At 42.7% G+C, this 27487-nt stretch overlaps 1 protein-coding gene across 1 annotated transcript in view; it reads left to right on the plus strand.

Annotated features, from left to right (window-relative positions):
- The first annotated feature begins 1831 nt into the window (after window positions 1-1831).
- HTR2A (5-hydroxytryptamine receptor 2A) overlaps window positions 1832-27487 on the plus strand; it is a 28354-nt gene continuing 2698 nt past the window's right edge. Inside the window, exons 1-2 of the mRNA XM_054386839.1 lie at window positions 1832-2246; window positions 7508-7708. Of these exons, the coding sequence (XP_054242814.1) occupies window positions 1832-2246; window positions 7508-7708 (616 nt within the window). The remainder of the gene's footprint in view (window positions 2247-7507; window positions 7709-27487) is intronic.

Below are 27487 nucleotides of genomic sequence, written 5' to 3' on the forward strand. Positions count from 1 at the left end.
CCTAAATCTCACAAAATCAGGGAGTAGGTTTCATGTTATGAGGCAAATTGAGGAGTTGGTTACTTCTTCATTCATGTCCTGGCAGCAGAGGTACAAGGCAGAAACAATGGAAGGTTGTTTTGTTTCCTCCTCTGCTCTATACTGTTTTCTTTTCCTTAACTGCTTCATTTGGGACACTTGCTTGGGACAGGATGCTGGGGTTAATTGTTGCACTCACCTCCTGGCAAATGAGCATGACATCAGAGTCACTTCAATTTTTTGCTAAGTATCTGTTGCCAATGTGATTACCATGTGAGCACAAACCAGGAGTTAAAACTGAAGGGAGTGGAATATTACTCTTTCCTCTAAAAGCTGTCACAATTTCCCCTCCACATGGAAAAAAGCTTCACACATTTTTCAATAGTAGGTACCATTGCAAGCCTTAGATTTTGTCTCTTTTAAGCCTGCATCCTGTAAAACACTGCAATTGCATGCAGCTGTGTTCATAAGCCACCCTCTGTGAGCACTGAAAAAAGCACCCAAGCAGAGGACCTCCAAAGTACACACTGCCAGTGCTGCTAGTTTGCTAAGAAGACCCTCTTTGGTCTGCCTTCCCCTGCCCTCCTCTGCTGTTGCTACCTTGCAGCTTATGACATCCAGAGAAGTGGGAGGTCTGACAAACCGAACAAGGCAGTGAGCAAGAAATTCCGTTCCTGTTGAAATCAGTAATTCCTCCGTGCAGACTGCTGTTGTGTCTCTGTCTGTGTGTGCATGTGTCTGTGTGTTTTCTTTTGTGCCACTCCGAGAAGGGCTCCGGTATTGTTACTACTTTAAATATAGCTTGCCCTGGGGCGGGGAAATGCACAAGGAAAGAGTCGACAAGCAGCCTATGTCTCAGAAGAAAAGAGCAAGCCTCACAGCACAGGGACTGCCTTCACTCAAGAGTGCAGTTCAGAAGTAGAACACCAAAAACTATTTGAAATACCACCATTTTGGAGAAGGCTGAAGAAAAAGGACACAGAACTGGCTAAACAGAGTGAAGAACATGGTAAATCAGGGTAAAAAGTGCACCTATTTGCAGTTTGAAAGCGGGCTCTGAGTTACAATGTAAGTCTTTCTTAAATTGTTTGGGGTTTTTTTTTTTTTAATCATAGTATCTGTTTGTTTCGTTTCCATCCCAAAGCCAGGCTGGGCCAAAAGCTACAACTGGCTCTAAAAACCAGTATGGAGCAGAATGTGTAATTTCTGATATGAGGCTGAAAATTATACAGAAATACCATAGCATTCAGAGACTCTCAGCCATATTATGGAAGATGAACTATAAATAAGAGCATATCTAATTATTTCAAGAGAATGATGCTGGATGGAATCTTTAATCAACTTTCTTAATAGGGAAGCAAGAGTTCTGCTGTGTTGTATGTCAAGCTATTTTAATACTGCTGTGCTTAAAATTTGTGATTACAGTTACCAGTAGCAATAAGATGTAGCTCCAGAGGGGAGTCCTAGTGGTTGCAAAAGTTTTTTTTTTTTTCTCTTTTATTTCTCCAGTGGTTTTGCTCTCTAAAGCTTCAAGTCCACATTCTCTATCCTATACCTTGGTTCTGCTTTTCAGATGGATTTTCAATGTATGCCAACATTGGACTTCCTGTGGAACTGAAAAGAAAACATTTCAGCTTTTGGAGTATTTCTGGCATGTTTTTCTACATCATGCTAGTGGCAAAAATGCAGTCGACTACAGATTGTGCTCCCTGAACTTCTGGCATGGACAGCTGAGGAGTATAAAGCCTGATGGTGAAAGAGGGTGATATTTTCCTATTTTCCACTGTTTGTTTCAGCAGTTTTGGACTCAGCAATGGATATTCTTTGTGATGAGGAGAGCTCTGTGAACCCAACTGCAAACTCCATAATACAAATAAATCGTGAGAGAAGACTCTACAGAAATGTTTATGGAGCTGGAGAGATTAATATATCACATCTCTTTAACTTGACTGTGGACTCTGAAAACCTAACCAATCTTTCATGTGAAAGTAACATGAGTCCCCCGTGCTACTCTTCCCTGTTCCAGCTTTCACAGAAGAACTGGCCAGCTCTGCTGACAGTGATAGTGATTGTTTTAACCATTGCTGGAAATATTCTTGTCATCATGGCTGTGTCACTGGAGAAAAAACTACAGAATGCTACCAACTATTTTCTAATGTCACTTGCAATAGCTGATATGCTGCTGGGTTTCCTTGTCATGCCTGTGTCCATGTTAACCATACTGTATGGTGAGTATCAGCTGTGTAACTGACTGCATGTACTGAGAAGCTTTAAACATTGCATGCACATGTCACTGTTAGGATTTCACTCTCTTACCACCAAAAAAATGCTGATTGCTCCATAGAACTTGAAATATATGTAACTGGTTAAGAAATATATGTAAGTGAATGTAAGAATAGGTGAAGTACTTCATTATTTTGCTACTTTATATTTCTAGCTACAGGCATTTTACATACAGTGCAGAACATTAGTTTATTACTCAGTTGCTAGATGAATTGTTTCAAGGTGTATGTGAAGATGTTTTGCTCTCTCTATTCTTTCACGTTTCCCCTTGGCTCATATTTCAACGTTCCTAGTAAGAATGTAGGGTCCTGTCAGTTATTTTGCTCTGCAAATATGCACAGAAGTACTAATGACTGCCTTTAGGTTCAAAGTAGGGAATCACTTCATGTTTTTTTGAATTAAGTAATGCAAATGCAAATAATTACCTCAACACCAATATCCTCCTAGACCTCTACTTACCAATAAATGTTGGAATAAATATTGTGGGAGTTTAAAAATGGATGGGAATTCATTCTGGCTGACTTTTAGTAACATTTACAAATGCAAAGATATTAGTTCTTAAGAGAAGTTATTTAAAAGTTGAGTAACAACTCACAGTTCATGCCTTTGTAGGTGATTAATAGCAGATCTTTCTTCTCATTTTCATCAAAATCACTTGCTGCACAGCTCATGTAGAAAAAAAACCCAGCATCCTATGTGTTCAGTACCAATATTGTCAGGCTATTAGAGTCCCTGAACTTTGAGAAATGAGTTTTCCAGTGCCACAATTGAACTGCTACAGTTCAAGGAGAAGCCAGAAAATGTCAGGAAGAAAGTGAGGTTGTTTGTAAAGATTTCTATTGCTTCGGTATTTTGGGACTAAAGGTCAGGAATGAGCCTGTGACTTAAGAGAGATTTCATTCAGAAAAACAGGATTTTATTTGTCACTTTCATTATTTCTACATCGATTGCCCTCAGTAGCATTTGTAAACTGTATTTGGCATCAGCATAACATTTTGATTTATTGTATTAGTGGTGCAATTACCTCTGGTGGTAGACAGCATAAAAGAGAGCTGCAGGAGCAGAAATCATCCGATGAGTGAGATTAGAATCTCTTCTAAATCCTGTCTGATTTCCTGAGACATGCAACAGGGACTCCTGCTGGCCGGGCTCTGCTGCTGAGGAAAGAGATGCCCAAAATCCACGGTTCAGAAGTGGTTTGGAAGTCGGGATGTGGGATTTCCTGCATGCAACAGAGCCAAAACCCTCACTGAGGGGGTTAAGGCTGCATCACCCTCCTTTGTGATTGCTGGCACAGAGGAGCAAGAGGGCAACAAAAGCCGCGGAGGAGGGAGTGTGCAGGCTTTGCCTCCTCTCTATCTGCTTCTTCCCTTTCAAGGTCAAGAAAGGGAGGATTTTGCAGGGTAACTTGGAGTGAAAAATTATCTGGTGGTGCATTCAGGTACCAGAAGAGCCATCTCAGCATGGTGCACTGTCAACCTCCAGGAAAACCAGTGATGGTACAAAGGGAAACTTCCCCTTATGCAGGAGCACTTGCTTGGCCTTAGCTGCCCAGAGAAAGGCAGGATGTAACCAGCATCAGCCACCTCACCTATGCTGACAATCCTGATCCCAAACTGGGGGCCTTTGCATCTACCTTTCTCTGCTGGGCTTCCTCCAGGACTGTGGAACAAGGGTGCTTTTCCACCTGCCCTACAGACTGTTCAAGTGGAACTGTGGCAATTTTGCTCAGAGTGACAATTTTCTGCTTGAGAGCTTTATGGCTACTGTGGACAACTTCCATTCAAGTGTCCTGGCCACAGCAGCCACATGTTTGCCCAGCCTGCACCCTTTGGTGCAGGTGTTTCTCTGTCCACACAACAGCACAAACCTCTGCTGGGAAAAAAACAAAAATCAACACTGTCACCAAGGTGGATGTATCCTCAAAGCAGAACATTTATAGTTAACAACAGCACTGGTTCCCACCAGAAAACATATTGGCTGCCAAATACTGGTTGCTCCTGCGTCAGAGGCTTGCCCCCTGCCAGTGTGGAGAAGCTGTTGGAATTATTAGCAGGTGCTGTGTAACCTCTTGGTGTAGTGAAGGGACCAGGCTTATCAGAGGGCTCCTGACCAGCCAAGTGCTGACCTTAGGCATGGCCTCATCTGACGCCCTCCCTTCCCTCCCTTCCCTCCCCTCTCTCCCCTCTCTCCCCTCTCTCCCCTCTCTCCCCTCTCTCCCCTCTCTCCCCTCTCTCCCCTCTCTCCCTCTCCCTCTCTCCCCTCTCTCCCCTCTCTCCCCTCTCTCCCCTCTCTCCCCTCTCTCCCCTCTCTCCCCTCCTCTTTCCTTACAGCATTTCCTTAGCATTTTGCTCAAAAGAGTTTCCCCATGCATCCTGTTACCAATGAGCAGCTGCCCAGCCATCCCAGCCAGTTTCACTTTTTTGCCTCCTCTCCTGAAAGAATTTGTGAGGAAGTATTTCTTATCTCATGGATACTACTAATTTGTTACATCAGAAATAAGATCTTATCACATCTGCCTGGCCTACGCCTCAGCCTGAAAACACACAAATGCACAAACCTGTCCCTGATATGAGCTCCTGGACCTTGTGAGCTTATGTGAATTGCATGAAATCCTGAACCTTGTAAAACTTTCTCTGCCTACCCAATCTTTAAATTGCAGCCATGTTTCGTTTTGTTCTATTGACCTTTGTATGGATGGGGGGGTGAATTGAACAGCGGCCAGAGGACAGCACAAGGCAGAGCTGCTCTGTTCCACGTGCCACATACATGTCCCATGACATGTTGAAAGATGTTCTCTACATGCTTCCTAACTCTTGCCGCATCTACAGTTGGCTCCTCTCATGCAGTGTTCCCTTTCTTGGCTCTGTAGTCTCCAAGGTAGCTTATCTGATGGACACTGTGTTTTATTCCTGCCTCATCTGGGTTTAGGGCAAGGACAAGAGGTCTAGAAGTATATAAAAAATGTGTTTCCAAAGGCCACTAAAGCAGAACAGATGCTTGCTGTCAAGTGTAAAAATACTTTATTGCTTTTCCTGTGTAAACTGTCCCGACCTGACAGAGAGATGCTGCTGGGAAGACACCCTGAAATCCACCTCTCATGTAACACATTCCAGAGACTGCATTTTCCATTGGAAAAACAGATAAAACATATCCATAAATGCTGTGTGGCTTGTCAGAGTCAGCTCATATTACAGCAGTCCAAGAGCACCAAGAAACAGGTCTCCTCAGTGCTTACTGAGACTAAATTTAACTAGCCACAGACCTACCTCCTCTCCCTCTATCTCTATTCCTGCTGTTGCAGATCTTGTTCTGTATCTCCAAAGGGAAGAGGCACTACTCAAAATCCTAACATGTTCTCACAATAGCAGCTTTGGCATTGCCCCTTGCCACACTGTCAGGGGCAGCTCAGACAATATGCTCTAAATTACATCACCACAAGTTAAGAACATGGCTAACTGCAAAACTTGCTCCAAGAACAGGTATTAGTGGTTTCCTGTAGGACTAGAAGGGCTTTTGAACAGAGGGTCTGCAAGGTTCTGCTTAGTCTGTGTGAGCTCAGTACTGCTCCTAACAACTTGGACAGTGTATAGAGTGTGATCTTACATAGTCTTTTGAAAACACCAAGCTGGAAGAGGTTACAAACATTCAGAGGGACAGGATCAAAATCATCAACAATCATCTGTACCCCATAAGTGAAAGCCTGAAATGAACAAATAGCATTCAGTAAGGATAAATTCAAAGGTATCCACTTAGGAAAAAGATAGCAAACCTAAGTGGATATCTTTGAATTTATCCTTACTGCTGGGGAAATTTGTCAAGGCTTCAGGAATGCTGAACAAGATCTGGCTGTCAAAATGGATCCTAAGCTAAGCATATGTCACAAGTATATTTTTATGCAAAGGCACTCATCATTCTGGGTGGTGTAAGTAAGAATATTCCCTGCAACACCTGCAAAGCAATCTTTTATTTCACTTAGCAGTCAGGAGGCCCTTGCAAAACCAGGAGTCCTGTTCTGGTCACTAAATGATAAGCAAGATATGGACAAATGAAAAAGACTCCAGTGCAGAGAAACAAGAACACAAAAGTAACATCTGTAAGCAAAAGATAACAGAATTGTCTTTGCTTAGTCTGGAGGAGAAAAAACAAACAAACACCCAAACTAGGCAAGTCATGATAGTCATCTTCCAATAGCTTCCAGAAAGGACAGCAATCAATTATTCTTCATGGCTGGTGGCAAGAACAAGAAAAAAGGGATGGCTTAATTTGCAGTAAAGAAGATGCAGGTTGGATCTTGGTAAACATTAATGCATTTGCTTTGGATTACTCTCACTTGGAGTAGCCTACCAATATTTAACTGGGATGATACAAGGAATATCCTTATTTAAGTAATGTGGTAGGTACCTAAAGACAGATGAGATAAATATTTCTTTCTCCCTCTGCCACTAAATCTGAAGTTGCAGTTTCAGAATTTAGTGACTTTTCTTACCAACCAGTGTTAATAACGCAGTAATCATATGGATAAAAAGTCCTAAAACGAAACTGAGAACTTGTAGGTTTACAATGACAAAACTGTTTCTTTTTACATAGATTTTCTGCCAGAAATGGTTAATTGTAACACCAAGCATGAGCATTTTGCAAATCGAATGAGAAAGAAAAACATATATGCCGCTGGTAGCCTGGGAAAGAAGCAGAATTAATCCCAACAGATACAGTTAGAAGGTTGTAAGCAAGTAAAAAATGTTTCTTCAAACAGTATCAGGCAGCTTCTCCCAATCACTTGGTACCGGCTTCTAGTAGAAGGATATATGCACTAAGACATACGTGCCAGAAAAAAAGAAGATGCATGCCCTTATTGTGGTCTTCCAGTATCTGAAGGGAGCCTACAAGAAAGCTGGGGAGGAACTTTTTAGGATATCAGGGAGTGATAGGACTAGGGGGAATGGAATAAAGCTGGAAGTGGGGAGATTCAGGCTGGACATAAGGAAGAAGTTCTTCCCCATGAGAGTGGTGAGAACCTGGAATGGGTTGTCCAGGGAGGTGGTTGAGGCCCCATCCCTGGAGGTGTTTAAGGCCAGGCTGGATGAGGCTGTGGCCCCATGGCAGGGGGGTTGGAACTAGATGATCCTTGTGGTCCCTTCCAACCCTGACTGATTCTATGATTCTATGTCACATTTTTAACTGATGTCAACTTCCTTTTGTGCAGGATACACGTGGCCTCTACCTACAAAGCTCTGTGCTGTTTGGATCTATTTGGATGTGCTTTTCTCCACTGCCTCCATCATGCACCTCTGTGCCATCTCCCTGGATCGCTACATTGCCATTCGGAACCCCATCCATCACAGCCGGTTTAACTCAAGAACTAAGGCTTTTGCAAAAATAATTGCTGTTTGGACCATATCAGTTGGTAAGTGAGGCAATATTTCAGCATGTAATTGTAGGTTCCTAGCCTTTGAGAGGATTTGACACGTATATATATTGCAGTCTAAAACTGTGTTCTCTGCCTGCAGTATTTTGCTTGCCACACTCTAAGAAGTGCTGTAATGTAGTAATTATGCAATGGAAGTCAACAACAACAGCAATGGGAAATGGAGGAGAACTGAGCAGCACTGTCACTAAAAAAAAATACATCAGTGATAGGACTGCTGGGTACACTTCAAAGACATGTTTATTTCCCATATTGCTTATCCATGATTGCCTTAACATCTGAAGGAAAAAAGTGGTCTCAACTGAAAAACCAAACCAAACCAAACCAAACAGACAAAAAAACACCAACCAACCAACCAACCAAACAAAAACCCCAAAAATGAGATTTCCCTGTTTTATGTAAATCAGTTGTTCCAAAATCCTTATTAGGGTAATGTGCTTAGAGGTATTTCTTATAGAATCATAGAATCATAGAATCAGTCAGGGTTGGAAGGGACCACAAGGATCATCCAGTTCCAACCCCCTGCCATGGGCAGGGACACCTCACACTAGATCAGGCTGGCCAGAGCCAGATCATTATGGCCAGATCGTTCCTGCCTTTCTTCGTGCATAGAGTAGGGTATTTATGCATCTTATTTAGGAGGCATTAGATACTCTGTGCACACCTTCAACAGAAGAAGTTTCCCCACAGGACAGCTCTGAGTTGCAGCATAAAATAGATGCCCTGAAAGACTCCCTAGATCAATCTCTGTTCACTCTGGCTAAACCCAGAGGCTTGAAACAAGATGGAGGAGTTCCCCTCTTCCATTCCCATGGTGGTGGCAGCCTCAGTCAGAACAGTTTCGTGGTGAGGGAGGTGGAAAGAGCTTGGTGTCTGATGCCACCAGGGATTTCCTTATACACCTGGGGTAGGGTTCTCAAACGCTGCCAGCACAGTTCCCTTTCAGCATATCTGGTTTTGTAGACCACCTGAGCACTAGCTCACTTACGAAAAGCAGAAAAGAATTCACTCTCTTGCCCTGGAAGGAATGAGTGCTCCTAGGATTCAAAGGTAATTAGCTGTTTCCTGATTAATACAAATAATTGCAAGTGGTAGCTGTAATCCATTACCACTCTTCCAAGGGGAAGGAAAGGAGATGATGCTTAACACTGCTGCCTGCCTGCTGCTCTGAACTGTCTCCCAGCTTCCCTCCTGGCTCAGATTAGAGAAAAAGCAGTCTAGGATTTGTATGACTTAAAATAGATCTATCTTCTTTTGCACAGTAAGAAATAGTGGGAGCTCTCTGCAGGAGAAAAGTTCTGCATCCTCCAAGAGCTGGTGAGGTTTAACAGCACCACACATGGCTCTGGAGTGCATTCAGATATAGATGTCTAGTACAGACACACCTAGCTTGCAACTACAAAGGAAGTTTGGAGCTACTCAGATGCAGATGTCTTCATGTGGATTAGATGAATCATAGCCTCTATCTTTACAGTGACTTTTTTAACAGCAGAAAACGTATTGCTTACTCTGTCCAATTTTTACAATGTGCATTCTCCATATCACATTTAAAAGTCAAGAAGTGGTGTTGAGCTGGCTTGCTAGCTCTGAGGAAGCAAGGGGCATGAGGAGAAGAGCTGAAGGAAAATGGGTCTGTTCCCAGCTTGGCAACTGTATCATGAATGAGCCTTGGCATATGTGATGTGCTCCAGAGGACAGACAGGGACATAAACACTCAGCAAGTAATAAAAAAGCTGCTGAGCTAGTCATTGCCAGGCTGGACTGAGTTTGCACCATGGCATATCGCCATAATAATAGAATAAAGAGAAATGATGGCATTATAAGGATCCTTTATAGATGCCAGATCAGCCATGCAACCTGCTGTCAGTCAATCTTTGGCTCTGTCCTCATGATCTTCCACAATCCATCTCAGAATAGATAGGAAATGGTTTCTGAAGAAAGAGGTGCATTCTGCATAATTTACTAATAGGAAATGGCTTCTGAACAAAGAAGTGTTTTATGTATCATTTCCCAGGCTCCAGGCTCTCAGTGCTACTTAGAGTGGAAGGCCTATAAATTATTTAACTCTTTCCATTTTCACATAGCTATGGTTAGCACAGGCAGAACCACTGTCAGGCAGAGTGTGCTCTTCACATGCATGGTGTGGGTGCCATCTCACTGACAAATTCAGGGAAGCAGGAGTTTCTCAAGATTTCCAGCCTCAGCTAGATATCTTTTTGGTTTCACCTTGCTCCTGCAATTGGGAACTGAGCTGGTTCCCTGTGAAGTTTCATGATGTACAAGATGGAGGGTAAAAAGCAAGAGAAAGTAATGAAAGCCATTGTGCTCCCTTGCAGAGGCTCATTCTATGAGGAGAAGAAGAGGGAACGTGCAGATCAGAGAACCTCAACAGCTCCCTCACTGTCAATATCCTTACTTTATCCTCTCACATATTCCCCTTCAATAACTGCTTTACCAGGCTGAATCCAAACCTATACAGGACCTGTTTATGTGGCACCATCCCATGCCTAGGTCATCTTTGTAGCCCTCCCAGAATCTTTTTTAGTGCTTTTACATCCTCCTAGAGACACAGGTAACCAGAACATAAAATTCAAGACGTAGACACACCATGCATTCATGTGGCGTAGTAGTGTTTTCTGCCTTGCTCTCAATTCCCACATTAATAAGCCCTACCTTTCCTATTAGTCTTTAGAACCATACCCACACACTGAGCTCAGTGATTCCAAAATCATGGAATCACAGTATGGTTTGAGTTGAAAGGCGCCTTTAAAGATCATCTAGTTCAATCCCTCCCACCATGGGCAGGGGCATCTTCCACTAGATCAGGTTGCCCAGTGCCTCATCCAACCTGACCTTGAATGTTTCCAACGACAGAGCATCCCCAACTTCTTTGGGCAACCTGTCCCAATGTTTCAGTACTCTTAGGTTCAATCTAAGTCTACACTCTTATCTTTTGCCTTTTGTTTTGTCACTACAGGCCCTGTGAAAAAGTCTTTCTCCATCTTTCATATAAGCCCCCTTTATACCTTGAAAGGCTGTGATAATGCCTCCCTGGAGCCTTCTCTTCTCCAGGGTAAACTCTAACTCTTTCAGTCTTTCTCCATGAGAGGTGTTCCAGCTGTCTGACCATTTTCATAGCCCTCCTCTCTTTCCTGAGTCATGACAGTTTTGCATATGTAGATAGGATTCCCCCTTAATTAATATACAGCTCTTTTCTTCTTAGCATTTAATTTTGTCTGCTTTGCTGTCCTTTAGCTGAGATTTATGAGGACCTTCTGAAATTCTTTACAGCCAATATCTGTGTCACCAGCACATTTACTTTGTTCCAGTGTCCATGCAGACATGTCATGAATGGTGTCAACTGCACCAGTGAACAGAGTGCTGTTGGATTCTACCTTCTGCCACCCTCACTGTGGAGACAAACCACTTAATCCTTCCCTTTGTTTTCTGTCTTTCAATTCATCCTTTTTCTACAAGAGAGCCTTTCTTCTTCTGCCATGGACATTTAATTTCTTTAACAGACTTTGACAAAATAGAGTTGTCAGAGATTTTTGGAAATCCAGGAACATTGTAACAGCTGGATCACCCTTATCCAACTGCTCACTGACTTCTGCAAATAATTCAGGTTGATTTGTGGGGCACGCAGAAATTCCCGATGTGTCCACATCTCTTTTACTATGATTTTGAATTTACCTAAGGGAATATCACAATCATTCATGAAATTTGTAATTTTCCTTTTATTCACTAAATTAACCAATTTATTCAGGGAATTTAGAGTCATGGAATCATAGAATCAGTCAGGGTTGGAAGGGACCATGAGGATCATCTAGTTCCAACCCCCCAGCCATGGGCAGGGACACCTCACACTAGATCAGGCTGGCTGGCTAGAGCCTCATCCAGCCTGGCCTTAAACACCTCCAGGGATGGGGCTTCCACCACCTCTCTGGGCAACCTGTTGATCTAAAGACCAGTCAATCATTAGCTTCAGTGATACCTTATTTTAAAACAACATTGAAAAGCACAGGTAATTTGATTTACTTGAGTTCTGAAATGTTTACTTTCCTTTAAAAAAAAAAAGAAAATAATAATTGTACTAGCATTTGTTTTTATATTTACTGGATGAAGAGGATTTAGCCAGCAGCCTTTCCTTCACCAGACTGTGTAATGCCACAGGCAATTGGTTTAAAATAGATTCTAATTACTGTAACAGATTCTAATCGCGTCTTTAATTCTTAAATCACCCAGCACCCCAAGTGGCTGGATAATTAGATTATTTGTAGCTGTTGAAGGCAAAAGCCCATGAAACTCTGAAAATTATTCCATTTGTTTTAAAGCACAGAGGTCATTACTGAGAACAGGTGTAAAGAGCCCGAGTACTTCCCCTTCCTAGAAAAATGAGAGTTGAATTTTGCATAGCATTTAACCGGAATGTATAGAATGGTAAATAGAGCCTATGCTGAAAAATGCAGGTAAAGCAACTCTGAGTCCTAAGCAGGCCTAAGACATGTATTCCCCTGCAAGAGCCCAACAATACGTCATTCCCTCCTTAAATAAAATAATCACATAAAATAATTACAGTCAGGAATGTTAGGCCTTTATGTATATCATTCTGCATTTCTCCTTATGTCTCTCTATTCCTCTGCTAATGGTCTAAGTAATGTGGAGTTTTATGAAGCCCAAATCCTCTTAGCTGACTTTTCTCTTCTCTTATCATTTCATGCTCAGCCTACATATCTGTTCACTGCCTTCAGGCAGTCTCTGCTCTCCCCAGTTGCTAACAACTTAGATTTATACAGTACTTTTCATGCAGGAAAAAAAGTCCAAAGAGGAGCTGGATGAAGTTGGTGAAATAGCTCCCATCGCATAACTCTCTTAAGACATTGTGATTGCTCCTGAGGCTTCAAAAACAGGGACACTCTAACTCCAAAGTGTAGGATGCAGAGGGTGACCTCCAGGTTTACAAAACAAACTCAGTTCAGCTGAACCCCCTGATAATTTGGTAGTGTGAATGTTTATGCTGACATAGAGGCTTACATCTTCTTCCCAGGCAGCTGGCAATTTCTTCATGTGAATTCTTGCTGTCCTACAGAGTACGAAGGGCCAGGGAAGCAGCTGGGATAGGGAGAGTACAGCTATCAATGTCTCTGGATTGTGGTTTGTTGACAGCTTTGGCCTCCTTCAGCTCACTCCTCCTTCTGCCAAAGACAGCTTTCATTTGAAAGTCCCTTCAATGTTTTCAAAAGGCACAAGTAGCCAAGGGGCAGCAGGTTGGCAATCCCAGATCCACCGCATCATCCATTTCTTCCAGATGATATAACTTGCTGGTTCATGCAAATGTAATTTAAGGATGGCTTGCCTCAGAAAAAGACCGCTTATTATAATATGGAATATACTGCCAAAAGACATAAAACTGCAAATAATTACACACAGCACTGTATTCTGACAATATAGATTTAAAGTTGAGCATCTACATTTGGAAGTGCTGGAGCTAAACATGAAATATCTGCTACACTACTCTCTTTACAATGTGGTTGTTCACTTCACTTCTATTTCTTCTTTTGAAAACTTGGCTTTGCATTCTTAGAAGTATTTATAATAATTTCCTCAGTTAAGTGTTTTGTTTGTTTGTTTTAATTTTTTAATTTTTTTGTTTTATCATGCTTATGAAAGCAATCCCAGAGCATGAATATACTGTTTACTCTTTCTAGCTGGAGGATCTCAAGGGCAAACATTGTAGTTTCTGTGTTTGGGCAATCCCATGGGACCTTTTCCATTTGTGGACACAGATGCTGCCATTAAAATAAAAAGCCATAAAGATGTTGTCAAAAATTCTGACACAACTTATAGAGGAATTTGCATTAACTCTAATGAAGGACCATGGCACAAAATTTCATAAAGTATTAGAGCTTCATCAGCATCTCACAAAAATAGGATCTTTGATGTATTATCTTACAGAGACAAAATGTCTGAGGCTTAGTAGTCAGTGACAGTTATGCCAGTAGAAAGTTCATTGTCATATTAATGACTCCACCAGCTGTGAGAGCTAATGACTAAGCAAGCATTGCATTCATAGGTTGTCTGAGAGAAGGTAACATTCAATGGAGTGATGAACATTTCTCAGTTGGCTAGCACATGTATTCTAATTATGAGACATTACTTAAGATGATTCTGAGAAAGAGACATAAATATCATATTTACTCTCCATATTGATGCAAACTATTCCTATACATCCCATGTATAGGATGTATAGGAGTAGCAGAAGTCTTTGCTTGGTTTGTGCTTCCCAGACGAGTGTCCACATATTACCCATCATCAACACATAGCTTCCTCTTATAACTCTGAGGAATAACAAAGCTGACATTTTGAACTTGTATATGTTTTCCTCACCATCTGACAAGGAGGTTTTACTAACCTTATACATTTTTTAATGAAAAAAAAAAAAGAAAAAAGCTTAAAGGAATGGCAATGATTGATTTATGTTCTAAGTTCTTCATATTTGGAAACACTGAGATGAAGAAACAACATTAAAATCCATAAGGCCACATTTCCAAACCAGAAACATTGAGCAACCTGACATATATCTGGATGGGGAAGAATATGTTACACCAGTATATATGTATTGTCAAATGCAAAATAATTATGAGGAACCCTTTTACCGTTTTCTTTGTCTGATTATCAGGAGGAGATGAAGGTTTTTGCCTATGAAAAAGGCTCACCTTATGAGCATCTATTTTGCAACAAACATGCTGCTTTATGGGTAAAAAAAGTGGTCACAACATGAATATGTGGCTTCTCTTTCTTCTTTGGAGTAATTTTTTTCTTTGCAGGCCATAAGGACCATATTCTTCCTCATGTCCAGTCTGAATCTCCCCATTTCCAGCTTTGCTCTATTCCCCCTAGTCCTGTCACTACCTGATATCCTAAAAAGTCCCTCCCCAGCTTTCTTGTAGGCCCCCTTCAGATACTGGAAGGCCACAAGAAGGTCACCTTGGAGCCTTCTCTTCTCCAGACTGAACAGCCCCAACTCTTTCAGTCTGTCCTCATAGGAGAGGTGCTCCAGCCCTCTGATCATCCTGGTGGCCCTTCTCTGGACACGTTCCAGCATGTCCAGATCCCTCTTGTAATAAGGGCTCCAGAACTAGATGCAGTAAATGGAATAATATAAGAAAAAGGCAGTAGCAGTACAGTGCCCATTATGAGTTGTTCCCCCTTCTATGCAAGGCTACATATTGCACAGCATGCAATACATACGGGAATCCAGAACGGATTCTCCATCTAGAGGGGGAAAGTTAAGCCTAGGTCCTACCATACCATAACCTTTTCTGCAGAAAGTGCTATATGAGGAGTTGCAAAATGCAGAAAGAACATGTTTGTGGCCCTGCTCTGATTTTTTTGGAGTAGGTCTCCACAAGAGAATGTGATCAAAAGGGGATCCTATACTGACCAAGACATTTTTTGAGAATTTCTAATCAGAGGAGCAGGGATTTGTGTATAGCAGAAGCCACATGCAATATAAATGAGCAGAAAAGAAGGGCACAAGGCATCACGTTGAGATTTATAAACTCTGTCATTTGTACACTGTAATTGCATTTAGTCACCTTCTAAATTACAAATAATGTTGTTAACGTAGCCTTGTACTGCATAAAATAAAATGTCAAGAACAAAGACATTTTCATTCATTTTAAAATGATATAGAGCAATTTCACAGCTTCTTTTATGTATTTTAAATAATTAAATCTTATTTAAGCCAGATTTTGCATTTTACAATATTAGGAAGGACACACATATCACAGAATTCCAATTTGAAATGAAACCCTCACGTTTACCCCAATTAGCAGGAACACTGCAAGCTCTTGCACACTCAGGCTGCAATTAACTTTCCCCATGCATTTCCTGGCCCGTGCCATCGGCAGGATTTCTAAGCAGAAGTCCATCTAGTAAAAGTCAGGCGTTTTGTCAGAGCTGAGACAACATATTCCTAGGTGTCTACAACAAATTTAGAATTGCCTGTCAGCTGATTTTCCCTATGATGTCCTCCAGAGTCACTGATAGAAAACAGCCCATCAGATTCTAGTGTGAGGTGTCCCTGCCTCTAGTGTGAGACGTCCCTGCCCATGGCAGGGGGGTTGGAACTAGATGATCCTTGTGGTCCCTTCCAACCCTAACTGATTCTATGATTCTATGATTCCTATGAGGCATTGTGACAGAGGCTTCCTTTTCTGGCTGATCAAAATCGGAGCTGTGCGTTTCACAGTCTTCGTTCCTGCATTTATCTTGCAAGTAAATCACACCCTCTGGGAAGATCTGTTTCCTTTTGGCAGAACATAACTCTCATTATGATTTTTGTCTTTGGTCTGAGTTCTGAAATGTCAGATCGACCTCTCTTGCTAGGATCATAGACTGAGATGAACCATGAGTATCCCAAGATAAACACTGTGCAGCCTCAGCTCTCAGGTGCACTGAGTGAGCAGTGTGCAAACACAAAAGTGCCCAAAGGTTTTGGGTTGAATGTTCCCAGCATAAAGCCAGCCCTGCTTTGCATACCACTGCAGGACATGAGGAGGTCCTTCCAGCATTCAGAGTATCGGTTTCTTGATGTAAGGGCAGCTCATGTGTTCATTTGTAATTTTCAAGGCGGTTTGTGACATTTAGCAGAAAGATAAATCTAGCATATGTGTAGACATCTCTAGATGGGAAATACAGGCAGATATGATCTATCACTTCTTCATCTCTTCTGCATCTGCCATCTTCTAAATGTGACCAGGGCACCGACTGATGTAACACAAGAACAGTTCAGTCAGGGTGAAGGGCATTATCGATTAGGTGGGTAGCGAAGCATAAATCACACAATCCTGAATCGTGATGTTCAGGCCAGTGCAGGTCTCCAAGCTGCTTCTTATGCCGTTTTTCCTTCCAAATTACTCACTGCTGCAGGACATCTAACTCAACAGCTGCCCAGCCATTGCTGCAGTCACCTTGTGTAAATAATAAGAAGATGATCATTTGCTTAATCAGCATCATATGCAAGCAACCATAAAAGGAGACACAGAGAGGCTAGTCAAAGACCTGGGTTAAAGTGGGACATGGTCAGAGGACTATAAAATTCAGAAGAAATACAGTTTTGTTTCAATGTGCCCTTCAGTCTCAGTGTAAAATTGGTGCTAAAAATTAATAATAATAATTAAACAATTTATCTGATAGCTACATTCAGGCTCCTTTTGAACTACACAATGAGGTCAAACAGCACTACTGGAGTGATTTCAGTGAGATACCAAGAGAAATCTATATTCAGTTCAGGATAGGGCTAAGGCAGAGCTATGTAAATTATCAGCATTCAACAAATCATGCCAATTAAAAAGCCAGAAGGAGAAAAATTGGGATTTAGAGGATCTTGTCACTGAGACTGCTTTAGGAGCCATCACATTAATTGCTCATGATAATGGAATATCTAAGATCTTTCCATAATTTCTAGCTTATTTTCTATCTCTCTGTATAATATATATATAAATATTACCGTGTATGCAGCATGTATTGCATGTAATAAGTTAGCCCTTAGGAGCCATCAGAAGTTTCATTCTCAAACTGATGATACATAATCTGAGAAGCTCCTGTTGTAAACACGGTGTTTCTTTCTTTCTCAAAGAACAATTATCCCCAAATCTATCCTCCTGAACAGTGTCTGAACAGTGAGTATCACAAAGTGACCTGACATGGAATACAAAAATTTTTTGTACTAACAGGAGGGATCACAAGTGGCTGGAGCTGATCCCACTTAGAGGCTGTTTCCCTTTCCAAATTAAGGTATTTATCTAAGCCAGTGACAATCATAAATTTGTAACTTGTTTTGAGTAGAAATTAAACCATTGCTACAGGGAAATGAAAAACATCAGTGCAATTTAAAGAACATTAACTGAGTATGCAGAAAGAAAAATGAGTGTTTGTCCTGTTCTGCTGCATTTCACAGAGCCACAGAATTAGCACATTTGTCCATACAGAAGCTTTAAATAATGAGCAGAACCTCATCCCTCTGCACAGAACTAGGCTGGAGACCTGTGGCATCCCTTGCAATTTTTTGAAATAAATATTCAGCTCTTTATTACAAGGTCGGTCACTTCTAATCACTTCTAATCACCATGGATGAAGTGGTTACACAGAGGTCATCAGCCTACATTTGCTGAAGGTGAACATTAAGCACAGATCCCTCCTGTCTCCCAGATGACAGCAGGAGTAGCTGCCATCTGGCTACACTGGACTTCAGCTCTGCTCAGCCAGCATCCACCAAGGAAACCAATTATTCAGCCTCCTCCCCATGTTTAGCCAGACACTGCCATACTCTCTACTCTTTCCACACTCCAGGACAGTGATAAATCTCAATCTCCCCAAAGATCAGACTGTGAATAAATTGGTACTGTAAATAATAATGCAATTAAATTACAGGGTGTGAGGTCTTACATTAGAAACCTCCCTCCACCCCTAGAGTTTTGCAGCTGTGGTGTGATTTCCACTAGGCACTGTGCAGTGCGACATGCCATCCTCTCTCCCCCCTGGCAGACCTTCCTTGGTGAGAGGCAGGGATTAAAGTGCAGGCAGATGTGCAGAACAAACTGGAATCCATGTAGAAGGGCTGGAACATGGGACTGCAGGCCCTATCAACCTTCCTTGAAGTGCAACATCATGATCTCAGCTGGCAGTGATGGAACAGAGCCTAGGGAGGTGTGCAGTCAGAGGAATCCTTCAAGGAGACATCATAGAATCATAGAATAGTCTGGGTTGGAAGGGATCTCCAAAGGTCATCTAGTCCAGACCCCTCTGCAGTTAAGCAGGGACATCCTCAAGTAGATCAGGCTGCCCAGAGCCCTGTCAAGCCTCATATCCCTGAATATCTCCAGGGATGCGGCCTTAGCCACCTCCCTAGGCAACCTGTTTCTGTGTTCCGTCACCCTTGTGGTAAAGAACTTGTTCCTAAATGAACATCACTTGATTGAACTGGTTATGTGCTGTGGAGCAGGGGTAGCTGTTTCTGAGGTGTTAATCTCCAGCTGGGAAGGGATGTGTCAGGACATAATGGCAAGGGTCATTGCTGATGTACCCTGAGTGGGGTGAATGAATCAGCACAAGGACATGCACAAGCCTACCAACATTCTGGCTTACATATGCCCTCAGAAAAACCATAGAATTACAGAATCATAGAATTATTAGGACTGGAAGGGACCTCAAGGATCACGTAGTTCCAACCCCCCCTGCCATGGACAGGGACACCTCACTCTAGACCAAGTTGCTCAGAGCCACATCCAGCCTGGCCTTAAAAACCTTCAGGGATGAGGCTTCTACCACCTCCCTGGACAACCTGTTCCAGTGTCTCACCACCTTCATGGTGAAGAACTTCTTCCTAACACATCCAATCTGAATCTACCCACTTCTAGTTTTACTCCATTCCCCCTAGTCCTGTCACTACCTGATATCCTAAAAAGTCCCTCCCCAGCTTTCTTGTAGGCCCCCTTCAGATACTGGAAGCCTACAAGGTCTCCTTGGAGCCTTCTTGAATAGTCCCAACTCTCTCAGTCTGTCCTCATAGGAGAAGTGTTACAGCCCTCTGCTCATCCTGGTGGCCCTTCTCTGGACATATTCCAGCACATCTGTATCCCTCTTGTAATAGGGGCTCCAGAACTGAATGCAGTACTCCAGGTGGGGTCTCAAGAGAGTGGAGTAGAGAGGGAGAATCACCTCCCTTGACCTGCTGGCCACACTTCTCTTGATGCAGCCCAGGATCTGGTTGGCTTTCTGGGCTGCGAGTGCACACAGGTGGCTCATGTTGAGCTTCTCGTCCACCAGCACCCCCAAGTCCCTCTCCTCAGGGCTGCTTTCCAGTCAGTCACTGCCCAGCCTGTATTTGTGCCTGGGATTGCCCTGACCCAGATGCAGGACCTTGCATTTGGTCCTGTTGAACCTCATGAGGTTGGCTTGTGCCCACCTCTCCAGCCTGTCAAGGTCCCTCTGGATGCCATCCCTTCCCTCCAGCGTGTCTGCTGCACCACACAGCTTGGTGTCATCAGCAAACTTGCTGAGGGTGCACTCAATGCCTCTGTCCATGGCACCAACAAAGATGTTGAACAAGACTGGTCCCAGGACTGATCCCTGAGGGACTCCACTTGTCACTGGCCTCCACTGGGACGTGGACCCGTTGACAGCTACTCTTTGGGTGCATCCATCAAGACAGTTCTTCATCCATTGAATGGCCCATCCATCAAACACAGACTTTACCAGCTTGGAGACCAGGATGTCATGCAGGACAGTGTCGAAGGCTTTGCTCAGGTCCAGGTAAATGATATTGGTTGTTTATGAGTCATCAGGCTCACAAGAAAATATAGACATTGTTGACACACTACAGGGATAGAAAACCTGTAGAAATCTGCACTGCTGCCCTATACCCTACCTACCCTATGCACTTGAGAGCTGACAGGACATCACCCCTGAGCAAGCAGATACAGCAGCACTGAAGCACTGCCAATCTGCAGTCTAAAGGTTTCACAGCACTGTCCTTGTTCATCTTCAGGGGAGTGGCAATGTTTGTAATGAACTACCTACACTGCAACCAAAACGAGGCTGACGTAAGCAGTGATGACTTCAGACCATAAAAACATAGCTTGTAGCTCTGTTGCCTGGAAAAGCTGGCAACCTCAGTTGAGCAGGTATGTCTGCATGTGCAGATGGGTATATGTCTGCATGTGCAGATGGGTATATGTCTGCATGTGCAGATGGGTATGTGTCCACATGAAATTAGTGTTTATCTCCAGCCCTGTTTCTTTTAACATGATTTGTTGTGGTATCCATGTGCCTCTAAGCTGAGAAGGATGCCCTCCCACATCTTGTGATATTTCATACTCTCAGATTTTAAAGTGTACCTGAGGGTGCATGTAGGTCTCCCTGACCTTCCCTCATTCAGGTACTTCCCCATGAGAACACTGCAGGAGTTGCTGGCCTCAGGGAGATCTAAAAAGAATAAGAAGCCTTTTGCCAGCTCAGCTCTCAGCAGAATAAAATTATGACAACCATACAGATGGCTGATAGAGTTGCTCCTTCAGCATTGCCACTCTGATGCTAGTTGTCCATGTGCTCTAAGCATCATCTGGGAAACACAGGACCAAGCAAGGCAAAAGAGGAACAATGTCATCTCGGGTGTGATATGGCAATGTGGTACCAAAACACTGCTGAGCCACTCCCTTCTCTGAGGAAGGGATAAGTTTTCACATGGGAAACGGGGATGGTGCATTCTCAGGTGGACAGGTTTGCTCTGCATAACATGATGGCAAGCTCCTTACTGGAGATTTAACTGAGTGGGTTCCTCTAGATCATTAAAGAGGAAAAGGATTTTTAGACTTTTTTAATTACTGGCTTTTAATCTTTTGGACATCCTGGAACTAAACACCTCATTCTGCCCTTCTGCTGCAAAAGGAAGCCATGATGCCTTCCTGCCTCCCTTTTCTCTGCAGATGCACAGTAGTGAAGACTAGCTTTAGGAAGTGCAACTGCCTCCCTGCTTATGAAAGACCAGACCGGGCAGCACAGCCTTCTCCAAATAATTTTCTACCCCTTGGAGCCCTCTCCTTTGCCCAGTTCTATAAGCAGAAGGTGAAGGCAGCATGTGCAGATAGACCCGTGCTGGGAGTAGCCTAAGAGGTTTCGAATGCAATAGCAAGATTCTCCACTTCAGCTTGTACAGTTGAAACCACTGAGGTCTGTTCATCACTGCTCCTTACTATATACATGAATGGCATTATCTGATATCTCCAATCCCTAAATCCTTTTTCAAGATTAATTCCTTCCTTTCTTCCTTCCTTCCAAATTCCTTCTGAATTCTTCCTTCCAAATTCTTGCCTTTCAAATTCCTTCCAAATTCCTTCTGAATTCCTTCCTTTCTTCTTTCCAATTGTAGGCTCCTATAAGTCTCTGTTAGTCCCTTTAGTGACCAGATAATGATATTACACAGAGGGATAACAGCTTCTCTTGATTAGATATAGATGTGAGAAGCCAATAAGCACCTTGGCAGAAGCCTCTGCCCAAACCAAAGTCGAAAAGCAAAGACTGTATGGTGGAGAAGGTCCCCTGAAAATTGCTATGCAAAAGCTTGTACCTTCCTCAGATACTCAGAAGCAATGGAAAATCCAACAAGGAAACAAGAATGACCAGATGTGATGGTTTGCACGTAACACCAGACATGAAGGACACTGAATTGCTGTAAATAAGGCCTGCAGCACAGCTAAGGAAGGGATTTGAGGTGTGTATATGCTGGAATAGCACTTAAAACAAAGAGCAAAGAAACTGCTTTCTGCGGTTGGGTTCCTGCTGCCTCTAGGAAATACAGCTGTGTGCACATTTTGTAATGGAACAGGATTATATCAAAGCAGCAACTGACTTCAGAGCTTTCCTTTCATAACTCAGCCCATCCTGAAGCCCTTGGTATCTAATCAGTTGAGTCGAAAGAGGGCAACTGTCCTTTATTTCTTGCTCTGTCCTCTCTGTAATGCTCCTTTAATTCTGTTTCTATTTAATTTATTGTAACAGTCCTACAAATTAATTTGCACAGACACATCTCTGTACTTGTAAGAAATAAGCTTCAGGACTAAGAACATAAGAGAGAAATATATCAGGAAGATACTGAGGATTTTCTGATTTTGTTTTTCTAAAGTGAAATATACAGTGTTATATAATTATACACGATCATTTACAATTATTTTCTTCACCATAAAAATTTGAATATATCTCCTACTAGTCTAAATAACATGTTTCCTCGGAGATCTTTTCTTCTGCCAAGAACAAAGCCATCTCAATATTTATAGGACAATCCAAGTATTACCTGGCACCTCCTATGTGAAGTTTTCCTTTCTGTTGCATTGAATAGAACATGTGTGACCAAACAAAATGTTCCAAGGGAAAGCTGTAGAAAACTAGCTCTATGTGGGCCCTCAAATAAAAAAGTAGATTTGACCTATAGACTGCAATAAGGAAGATCCTGGACCTGTTCTGACTCCAGTCTTTTGAGGATTGTGCCCTGAGATCAGGAAAGGAGACGATATTCCACTGGTACTGTGACTCACTTAACTCTTGAGGAAATCCATCTGAAAGCAAATATGATGTGTGGATTTGTTAGAGAAACCTCCTCAGCCAATTCTGCCCCTACTAACACTCATATTTGGCTCTGGGGAAGAGGATGTTCATGTCTCACACAGCTTAGGACCCAGGGCTTTGGGGACGCTGCCACACTGACTAGCAAAGGCAGAAAGTGTTTAAAATTCATGCTAACTAGATGCAGCCTCAGATGGAGGCTACCAAACCACTCAGAGCTTTTCAACATCCTGCATCTCCAGGTGGAAATTTCTGCTTCTGCACAGTCACCCATCAGCAAACGGCACAAGCTCACTATTGGCAATGTGTCTGGCTTTATTTTAGCAGCAGTAAAACTGGAACATGAAAGGTTGGTCATGACTGGAAATGAGTCAGCTGGGAAATGACATTTTCAAGTGCATGCAGAAATCAGTTAAGTATTTGCAGGTCTGAGGCAACAATGATTCCCATAGCACTGAGTGCCACACGCCAAACAGAGACATGGAGAGAGACTCAGCAGTTGTTCTGCAGATGTTTAAGTGAAAGTCCACAAGCAGCTGTTGCTTGTGGAGCATATGGTCCATGGTGCCTCCAAAAGTAGTTCACTATGGCTTGTGTTCCTAGAGCAAGTAGACCTCCACACAGGCCACCATGGAAGTCCAAATGAATAAATATCATTTTGTCTGATTATTTCAGTCCAAAACATTGAAACAGCTCTGTTGTCTCAAGGCACTTTATATACAACATGAGAGTATGCATTTTATGCCTTGGGATGTGCCATGTGAGTGTACATAGATGGCTGTTTATTGTTTGCTTGTGTAGATGTGTTAGAGGAGGACATTCTCTGAGTACAGATAATCACCAGATACCAGGCATGTTTTGTTGTTGTTTTTTTTTCTTCTGATGAAATTAGACAATAATGCCACCTTGAGCTGCTTGAAGGAGAGACTGGCCTTCTCCAAGCAGCAATCCCTTCAGAGGTCTCCAGTGTCACAGCACATCTCTGTGCAGTGGCCCATGATCTGGCCCAGAAGCTGAGTATGTCTGAATCAATGTGACTGATAAAACCCGAGCTGGGGAAGCTGTTTTGCATTTTCATTTCCATTCACAGGTGAACAAAGGTGATTGATTTTGTTGAGAAATTGCAATGACATTTCTAAAAGACGTTTTCTACCTACTGGACACTCGTTTGTATTCAAAATAGATATGAGGCACAAGCATGTGGCTGACAGTTGTTGTTTGAAGGAAGCTTCACAGGAGGAACCTTGACTTCAGTTCACTCCCCCCTCCTTTCCTTAATCCTAAACAGACCAAGTGTGCCACCCTGCAGGGCATATTTTATACTCTGGCTTTGACTCATTGATAATCTCAGCAGCTCAAGACAGCTGCAAACCCAGTTTACCTGTCCAGTTAAAGTGGTTTTATGGCTGCTGTATATCTCTGAAGATTTGCAAGCCAGCAATGTGTAACACTAAATCAACCTTTGTCAATTTTGCCAGGCTTTTTGAGAGAACAGCAAGAAGGATACTATTGCTTTACTTCTTAATCTTTGGTGTTTTCAAGAGCCTTTTGTCATTCTGAAGTTGTGTCCAAATGCTTGAGGTTTAATGCTGGATTTATTGCTCATCTTTATTGTTTGGCTTTTGTTTTGTGGTTTGTTAAAGTCCATAGAGTTTGAAACAGTCACTTACATATAAATCAAGCTATATAAATAAACCACCTTCTACCAGAGGAACATAATATTTAGGACTTGTCCACTAGGGAAAACATTCTGTTATAAGTGGGAATGTCAACTTGAAATGCAGTGGCTAATGTACCTCTAGTGCTTGGATGGATGCTTGCTTGTGCCTCAGATTAGTTCAATTTGAGAGTAACATAAAAAAAAAAAAGACAAAACTCTTTTTTGACTGATCTTGAGCTACTGGGAACCAGGAATGTGGAATGAGCAGGGTGTGCAAAAGCTGTTCTGTTACAGCCTTGCCAGGTTGTTTCCTTCAGATCTGCTGTTTACATGTGGTCAGCTTCCCAAATAACTGCTCATGCCCACCTGGTAGCTCTGCATGATACTTTCTTGTGAAGCTGATATTCTTCTGTTGATGTTTGAATGAATGGGCACAGCCTGCACCTTCTTAAATATCCATAGTGACAAAAGAGAGGGAGCTAGCAAGCAAGGACAATAAAACCAGCAAGAAATTGTACATCTGAATCATCAAGGAGAAATAGATCGTTCAGCTTTGATCTTTCAAGGATTAGTTCAGTCTCCTGCAATAATGCTAATAGAGCTTAGACAGGGACTTCTTATTGTGTTTCTACAGGACAAGCTTGAACTTGCCCAAGCCTGAGTGACACGTGGGTGACATTCTTGGCCATGCGTGATGCTTCCTAAAAATCCCATCAAAATAATGGATGTGGGCTGCACATAGAAACTCCTTTATTTACAGTTTAAACATAATTGCCTTTGAATTTGCTCCCAGCATCATTGCTGGGATTCGATGTTCTCGTGATACAGAAGCCAGAAACTACCTCTTGAAGAGAGAAAACTCTTTTCCTTTGACAAGGGGAGCAGTAAATTTAGTCCCTGTAGAGCTATGAAAAGACACAATTGAGCTGGAAGTTAATTTATTCCATGCAGGAATGTCAGAATATACTTTCACAGAATCATAGAATGAATTGGGTCAGAAGGCCAACTAATCAGAGTGGTTGTGGATGTCCCTTCCCTGGAGGTGTTTAAGGCTAGACTGGATGAGGCCCATGGCACAGATGTTGGAGTAGATGATGTCTGATGTTCCTACCAACCTAAGCCATTTTATAATTCTATGATGAACCTTCCCCTGCAGTAAGTAGAGACATCCCTAACTAGATCTATCTGCTCAGAGCTCCATCAAGCCTGACCCTGAATGCCTCTAGGGATGGAGCCTCCACCACTTCCTTGGGCATCCTCTTCCAGTGTTCCACCACCCTCATAGCAAAGAACTTCCTAATGTCCAATCTAAATCTCCCCTTCTCTATTTTAAAGCCATTGCCCCTTGTTCTATTGCTTCACACTCTTGTAATTAATCCCTCCCCAGCTTTCTTGTAGGTTCTCTTCAAATGTTAAAATGCTGCTATAAGGTCTCCCCAGAGCCTTCTCTTCTACAGGCTGAACAACCCCAACTCTTTCAGCCTGTCTTTGTAGGAGAGGTGCTCCAGCCCTCTGATCATTTTTGTGGCCCTACTCTGGATCATTTCCATCAGGTCCATGTCCTTCTTGTGTTGATCCTAGAGCTTGACACAATACTCCAGGTGAGGTCTCACCGGAGCAGAGTCGAGTGGCAGAATCACCTCTCAATCTGCTGGTCATGTATCCTTTGATGAAGCCCAGGGTAAGATTGGCCTTCTGGGCTACAAGTGGCATTGTTGGCTCGTGTTCAGCTTTTTGTCCACCAGTACCCCAAATCATTTTCTGCATGGCTGCTGTCAGTTTCATCATCCCTGAGTCTATACTGATAACGAGGATTGTCCTGACACAGGTGCAGGACCTTTGTCCTAGGGATTTGTGGGTTCACCTGCATCAGCTGAACCAGGGTGTAGGCAAAAAGCAGGTTACAGCTGTCAATGTTCTCTGCTACCAACCTTTGTTACCTCTGGTATTTTCAAACTGAACACAAGGCAGTTACCCATGGCTGCAGGGAAAAGGTGCCTTGAATGGTCATTCAGTACCTGCTACAGCTCTGCCTGAACAGCACTTTTGCACTTGTCAAAGGAATGACAAGGAAATGTGGAAACTCCAGCTAGAAGCTGAAATTAATTTCCATTTGTCAAAGACAGAATTCTGGATTTAGATGCCAGTCTCCAGGAGCTCCTACTGAAACAAAACACAAAGCAGATGGGAAATTGCTGCCCTTGTATTTCAGGTGAGGAGTTGCAACTGACTTTGGCATTTTACTTGAGAAAGCTTGCAATTACACCAAAATTTTCCTCTTCCTAGCACTGTTGCCTCTCCTCCTGATGCAGCTGAACCATAAGGTCTGTAGTAATGAAAGGCACATTTTACTCTGCCAATACCATTGTTTATTTTATCTCTGCAGCTCACACTAGGCCTTTGAATGAAATGAAAAACAGCCTTGCTGTTATCAGTACAGGGCAGAACCAGACGGGAAACTCGTGGTTATCGCTCTGACTAGTGCTGCGTCTTCACGCAGCTGAAGTGTAACGCTGGGAGGCACTGGGTGCCTTCAGCATCCCTTCAGCTCATCCAAAAAGAAGGAGCTTCAAAGCATTCCTGCTTTTCCTGAAGGTGTTTGGCACTCCAGTGGCTGACCAATATGGTTCCTGCAGGTGACCACTCCCTCCATACCATCAGCTGGACTGACTCAGACATTTTTAGGCAACAGTTTTTCTGGGGTCACTGGAAGTTTTCATCACCTGGGTCCAATAGCTGCCACACACTACATGAGTTTGCACCCTACCCATTGGCATCTCACAGCCCATTTGAAGCATTTTTAGGACTTGTGTAGTCTTGTAATAGAAACAGAAAGGGCAATACCACAGGCTTTCCACCGGCTTCTGCCCTGGGCAGATAAGAATGGTACTCTTGTAAATTGGCCCAAGGCATTGCCATGACTCAGTTCAAAGCTGTGCAGATAAAATAAGCTACAGTGTTATTAGAAAAATAAA

Source organism: Indicator indicator, chromosome 1 (assembly GCF_027791375.1).
Source record: "Indicator indicator isolate 239-I01 chromosome 1, UM_Iind_1.1, whole genome shotgun sequence".
In the NCBI taxonomy this organism is placed as follows: Eukaryota; Metazoa; Chordata; class Aves; order Piciformes; family Indicatoridae; genus Indicator; species Indicator indicator.